Source organism: Erigeron canadensis, chromosome 6 (genome assembly GCF_010389155.1).
Source record: "Erigeron canadensis isolate Cc75 chromosome 6, C_canadensis_v1, whole genome shotgun sequence".
Classification (NCBI taxonomy): domain Eukaryota; kingdom Viridiplantae; phylum Streptophyta; class Magnoliopsida; order Asterales; family Asteraceae; genus Erigeron; species Erigeron canadensis.
The window spans coordinates 28,156,736-28,163,591 of record NC_057766.1 but is presented as its reverse complement, the minus strand read 5'-3'; the positions used below and the strand labels follow the sequence as shown (position 1 = coordinate 28,163,591).

The 6,856-nt window shown below is 32.6% G+C and overlaps 1 protein-coding gene across 2 annotated transcripts; it reads right to left on the bottom strand.

The window, feature by feature from the left end:
* Positions 1 to 2,419: 2,419 nt before the first annotated feature.
* On the bottom strand, positions 2,420 to 5,779 carry LOC122603247 (plant intracellular Ras-group-related LRR protein 4-like). 2 transcript variants are annotated; one of them, XM_043775905.1, is made up of 5 exons: positions 5,634 to 5,779; positions 4,815 to 5,454; positions 3,790 to 4,703; positions 3,531 to 3,700; positions 2,420 to 2,804 (listed from the first exon to the last, which is right to left on the bottom strand). In XM_043775905.1, exons 2-4 carry the CDS (start codon positions 5,437 to 5,439, stop codon positions 3,566 to 3,568), a joined length of 1,674 nt encoding a protein of 557 aa, XP_043631840.1. In that variant the 5' UTR covers positions 5,440 to 5,454; positions 5,634 to 5,779; the 3' UTR covers positions 2,420 to 2,804; positions 3,531 to 3,565. The 2 variants fall into 2 exon arrangements, with proteins under 2 accessions (XP_043631840.1, XP_043631841.1); XM_043775906.1 differs by having other exon boundaries at positions 4,815 to 5,444.
* Positions 5,780 to 6,856: the final 1,077 nt, after the last annotated feature.

Genomic DNA, 6,856 nt, shown 5'->3' with positions numbered 1-6,856 from the left:
TTGCCTGAATTAGTTTTGAATAAGTAATATTACCCGCTGCAATCCCTACATTATATAAATCTCACTTCAAAATTTGTTAGTTATTGCCTATGTGGCATGCTTAAAAATGCAAGAAAGCCCAAAAATCATTACAATATTGCTCCTTGGAAGGTCTACGGATTAGTTACTTTTATAAGAAGTTCAAATTTTCGAAAACATATTAGTTATGCTTTCAAGAAGTTCAAATTTTCGAAAATTTGAATGTGTCACCGTTCGTGTATTGCTTGTGGCGGTTACTTCCTTGCATGTCTATGTCTATATAAGGCCACTTCCATTCAGTTTTATGACATTTCAAAACGTAAACACATAACAGATCAATTTTAGCATGACTTCACTAAACCATGTTTCAATTAGAAATTTGCGTCCAAATAATAAGCCATGTACAATAACGGTTAGAATTTTGCGGCTATGGAAGCAACCTCTATATGGAGATGTTAATAACATAGATAGTATTGAGATGATCTTGATGGACGAACATGTAACTATTCATTGTTTGTGAATTTTTCTTTTTTGATTAGATTACTTTTTGACATAACTTTCTTTCGAATTTATAACTAGCTTTTTAACATTCTAATGTATAAACATTTTCATTTTGACAGTTTGATAAAGTGGTTGTTGTTGTTGCAACAATCGGTTTTATTCCAACCGACCAGTTATGGTATTCAATGGAGTGTGTGAACTGTTCTCAACAAGTTAAGTTGACCGATCTCTACATGGATGAAGTCGACATTATTGATGCTTTAAGGGACAACAAAATGTGGATTTGTTGTTCATGTAACAAGGAAGGAGTTCTCATCAATCCTAGGTTTTTTTTCTATATTTCATATTAAAACTCTATAATCATTAAGTTGTGTGGTAAAATTGTATCTCTGTTTTTTTTTTTTGGTAGGTTTAATGTGCAAGTTAGGATTCTAGATGCCACTGGTGCTATTGGAGTTAAAATGAATGATCAACAAATTTCAAATCTTATACAAAGAACAACCTATCAAATTTGTGATGAAAATTATGAGGTATATTTGGTTTATTTTAGTGCTAAATAAGACTTTTCTATGCATTTTAAGTCATTAATTTTTTTAAAATGGTCATTAGTTGTAATAGGATTACATTTACTTCGCTACATGTATGCTTGAACTGGTGTTAAAGAAATTATTTAAGGTTATAGCGCATCCACGTGGGTCTATATATCAAAGTGGGAGAAAATTCATAATACCTATCACATCCAGGTAACCAACATAATCCTTCTTATATGCGCCTACTATGGGCAATCAATTTTATAATTTCTCTCCGGCGTGCAATGTACACGTTTTAAGCCCTCGTGTATCATTAATAAATCCCAAGGTATATCTAGCATTCTTCTTCTTTATATTAATCAACTCATAAGAATACTTTTATTATGTCCAACTGAGTTATATTTATTCATTGATACAATTTTAAAATAAAGTTTAAGAAAGATTATTTAGGGTTGTCCGTGCATCGCACGGAATCTAAGCACTAGTAAAAAGTATAAAACCAAATGGTAAAAAATAAAATGAACTATTTACTATTCTTTTAGATTTGAAAGAGTTTTCCCTTTATGAAAAAAAAAATACTCTTAATAAAATAACACACCAATTGTCATTTGTCACAGGTTTGGATGTCATTTGTCACAGGTTTGGATCCCAATATCACGAGAGTGTATCAAGGGGGTTGATGTATTATGTACGTAAATTTCCTAGATAATCTGAATTTTTTATAGACTCAAACATGAAACATCTGAACTCTCCGTTATATTTCAGATTTTCACCTGAAATATCATAGGCACACAATCAGCACACAATCACTTTTTACTTATCAGTAGTTCAAACATGTAATGTCATTAATCTATTTGTATATTTCTCACTCTCAGAAAAGTGAAAGGAAAAGTGGTCTATAGGAATATGAAAATGTCGGGTCATTAGGCGTTGCCACATGACCACAACGATGTTTTGATGCTTACAGCAACCGAACAATTTGTTGAATTCATAACAGCTATACCTTCTCCCATTTAAGAATGTCACGAGAATGGGCTTCTCATGACGGGAACACTTTCGATACATAGATAGCTGTCATAGACATGGCCCAACCCCATCATGAATCATGATCAACACATGGATATGCAGGTTAGAAGCCAACAAAAGTTGGAGTAATAAAGTTTCTGTCTCCTAACAGACTCTCATTTTTAACGTGTCAAATTTCCGCTTCCACGGGTAATGTTATTTTGGACATATGCTTCAAATGATTTTCATCTGCGTATCTGATCTAACATCACTAGCTGTTTTCAGGATGTAACTTAAAACCTACTAGAATGTACCCAACATAATATGCAAATTCTTACTCCAGATAGAAACATGCAAAACTATAATGGGTACAACAAAAACAGAAGATTGTTGCATTCTTAAAGAAAAGTGAAGTTCAAATAAATACATCGTCACAGATTTACAACAAATAAATGAAATAAAGCAAGCAAGTAAACGATCAACAAGTCATAGTCAATGCAGAAATTCAATAACAGTCACTTTGCCTCTTGTGCAGAAGTATTATTTTATTTAACGTGTATATTGAACTTTGTACAGTGACTCGTTGATCACCTAATGTCGGTTTTCACGATATATGAAAAAGCAAAGATACAATATAGTATAAAGGTATATCTATAAAGCCTACTTGAAGGAAGGAGGAATGAGTTGGTCTTCGAAGATTAAACACATCAAGAACTTAGGTTTGTTCCAGCACAGGACAGCTCATCATTCCTGAATTTGGATAAAAGCATTAGCATGTGATGGATCCCTTTGTTGTAGCTCCAAAATAGTTATTTATGATACAGCCTAATATTGTTCACAATCCCACGTGTTTATGACCTTCTTTCCTATTTCCTGCCAATATCTTTTACCTATATAACTATATATATAATTATTATACCTGTAACAATTTTTTTTTTTCTTGCATGATATATATAAATATATGCATTTTGTGAATAGGGTTATATTAAACATTCACTTTTTACATAGTTAGTAATCAGTTACAAAATAGAACACTCTGGCTCACCCCGGAACTTTTGTGATATACTCGTACCAAAGAGTTTTGGCCCGACAGTTATTGAGGGGACCCACTAACCAAAGATTGAGGGTTCAAGTCATATTTGGGACAATTGTGTGGAAATCAAGTGTTATTATGTTCCTTTCTAATAGTGAAAAAATATGACCTACATTAAGTATCCATATTGGCCAGAATGTTTTTAGAATTAGTTTGGTCAAGATGGGTAACAAATGAACTTGCTGAATTTCAAGTATTATACTAACAGTGAAGTAGACTAACTAAAATGTGACCAAATCAAATCAAAGTTGATACCCAAAGCTAGTCGAATGTACATTCTAAAGTAGAGCTTTCACACTTTTTAGTAATCAAGTTTGCGGCCACAACAAGTAGCAGAATCGTGGTACTTAGATAAATAATGATAACTGGGCATACGGACTTACAATGAAAACTTGTTGAAGCTGATGAAATTAGGAGTTCATGTAGACAATGTGATCCGCTTGCGTTTATTAGATATTGAAAAGAACTTCTGAGCCCAAGATTTCTTCTTTTTGACTGGCTGAACCTTCTCATCCTTTTTTTCATGGAGTTCATTCAAGTATATGACAACAGCCTGAACACCATAAAGCATATACATCAACCATGAATCTAAAACAATTGGGCAACTATTTACTATCCAAAATAATGGAAACGAGAATTCACCTGAGCGCCTTTGTCAAGAACGTCTCGCGGTGGTGCTTCCAATGGGTTCCCTTCAGTTTTCAATACTCGTAACTTTGATAACATCCTAAACGAATCTGGAAGGACTCTTATCTGGTTGTTACTCATATCCAACTCTTCCAAATTCTCAAGGTTCCCTATGGATCTCGGCAAGGATCTTAAATCGGCAAAGTTGTTGCTAACATTGATTTTCACAAGGGTGGTAGCAAAACATAAGCTTTCAGGCACCGATTCAAGTTCATTAAAACTGACATTAAGCTCCTTTATCTTTGTCAGAGATGACATGGTGGTTGGCAACCTACCTATGTTATTGTAGCGAACAGAAAGTACTTCCAACGAGTCAAGTTTTCCTATGGCTTCTGGTAAAGCTTTAAGTTTGTTATAGTCTGCAAGAAGCTCTTTAAGCGATACACATTGACCGATAATATGTGGGATTTCTTCAATATCATTGGTCTCAATGTTAAGCTTTTGTAAACTTACAAGTGAACCGACCGACTCAGGAAGAACTGATAGGCTATTTGAGCTTAAATCAAGCTCTTGAAGACGGAACAACCGACTCAAGCTAGCAGGAAGAGACGACAACTGGTTTGCCCGTAAATCAAGAAAGACCAAATTAAGAAGATCCCCCAAAGATTCTGGCAGTTCAATGATTTTGTTAGAATGCAAATCTAGTTTCGTCAACGATGAAAGCCCTGAAATGGAAGATGGTAACGTAACAAGCCGATTTTCTGACAAATCCAATGTGATCAAAGTTGATAACTTCCCTATTGAATCAGGAAGCCATTCAATTTGATCCATCAATTTACTTTGAAGATTTAATTCTTTCGTTCCTTTCTTCGCAGACACTTCAATCAAACTCGCTAGCTTCATAAGATTCAACTTCACCCCTTCTTGTTCTACAACATTAAACCATCAAAAAAATTACACAGAAAAATAATCATAACAACAACCTTCAATACACAAGAACACAACAAAGTGACAAACCATACCAAAACGGCAAAACTCACCAGAATTAATCGCCGGTGTTAAAGTCGAATCCACAATTTTCGGCCTTGAAACATCACTCGACTGAAACCCTGTTCTTAACCCATCCCCATTGAACACCGACTTTGACTTACTTACATAACTATCATCTCTAGTAACCAACAAATCCGAACTCTTACCAACATTCTCTTTATCATAATACAAACTAGAAACCGGCTTTGCAGCCACACTAACCGAACTCGGCAAACCATAACTCAACGAATTACTACTCGAAGTCGACGCACCAGATACCGTACCATTACTAGCCGAGCCACAACAACTCGAAGCTCGTTGAATCAATTCATCAAACACCTGGTGGTAATGTTCACGATCCAACAATTTAACCGCCTCTTTTTTCTGTTCTTCAATTTGAAACCGAACTAAACACTTTTGCATCTCTATTAACACACTAAACAGTTCATCAGGTACATCTTTTCGCTTTTTTTGCCTATTTATATTTTCTATTTTCGCTTGTTCTTCGGTTTCTAGATTTTTTATTAGAATTTGTGCTCCTTCAATTTCTTCAATTTCAGGTCGCTCTGGAAGCGATCTGTGAATTCTCATTATTTCTGCTAACACTTCATCTACTGATTTCCCAACCGTCTCCATTTCCACTACAAAAACCTAATACTAAAATATATCAAAAAATATCTATATCTATATATGCATATTATATATATATATACAGTAATACTAATATATATACTGTAATACTAAAATATATCTATATATGTATATTATATGTGCATATATATATATACTGGAATTACAGTAAGTAAAGAAAGAGATAAAGGAAAATGTACCGAAATTAACTGAACTGGTGTATGGATATACTTTCTACAGCATTATTAGCAGCTCAAACATGAAGATAATTGTGTTAAAAAAATTGAAGAAATAAAATGAAAGGAAAGGAAATGAAAATGTATAAAAAGAGTGAAAATGTAAAAGAAACAGCAAAAGCCGCCCACAGATTTCCTGAATATATATATATATATATATATTGTTTAGATAATAATTATTTTTAGTGAGAATAAATTAGGGAATTTATTTAAATTGAAAGAGAAAGAAAGGAAAGGAATTGGAGTTCAGAAATGGGAAGAAAGGAATGAAAAAAGAAAAAAGAAGAAGGGAATGGAAATGAATTTTGATTAAATATTTTGATTTGATGGAATGGAATGGAATGGAGTGGAATTGGAAGGGAGTGGTGGCGGCTGTATTGGTGAGAGAGAGAGAGAGAGAGAGAGAGAGAGAGAGGAATGGAAAGAAAGAGAGAACAGCATCCAGGTTGCTTCTTGTAAGTCCGATCTTAGGTGATATATATTATTTAAAAATGATTGAATAAGTTGTATGGTTTATATTTTAATAATACTCGTGATAGTTTAATCGAATAATAAAGGAAATAAGATAAGGTTTTTAGATTTGTGTTTTTAATAATTGGTTTTGGTTTTATTATTTATTTATCTGTATATATAGTTGGCTTTGAATCGGTTTCCACAAAATTTGTTTTTAAATGTTCCGTTTTTATTACTGCTTATTAAAGTTTGGGTGTGATTTAAGAAGGGGATAGAAGGATTTGTTTTTGTAAGAAGTTTTAGATTTAAATCTAAGCATTGATTTTAATTTCCAATTGTTTCATTTGAAAGTAACTAGCTAACTATCCGTGTTCAACCTGGATATATTAATAAAACTTTTATAAAAATGAATTTTTGTTATTGAAGTTGTGATAGTCCAATGACAATCATAACTTTGGATTAGTATACCTTATGTTCTAAATAAATATAATTAGTTTTTTAACCTGCATAATATGCCGATAATTTAAAACTTTGCTATGACAAAATTATTTTAATGATGCAAACTTAAAAGACCATATATAAATTATTAGAGATTTCATAAGAAAATAAAAACAGTTTAAAAAATGACATTATAAATAACAAAAAAAAAAAAATTTAAAAGGAAAGTGTTTATGACATCATAAATAAATTAATAAAAAAAAAACTTTGAGAAAAAATTTAAAGATGACAAATAA

Excerpts from the sequence above, each read along its gene's own strand:
- LOC122603247 (XM_043775905.1), bottom strand. The coding sequence starts at position 5,439 with ATGGAGACGGTTGGGAAATCAGTAGATGAAGTGTTAGCAGAAATAATG. Across the intron at positions 4,704-4,814 it reads AACACCGGCGATTAATTCTG|AACAAGAAGGGGTGAAGTTG; the intron begins GTGAGTTTTGCC and ends TTAATGTTGTAG. Across the intron at positions 3,701-3,789 it reads TTCTTGACAAAGGCGCTCAG|GCTGTTGTCATATACTTGAA; the intron begins GTGAATTCTCGT and ends TATGGTGTTCAG.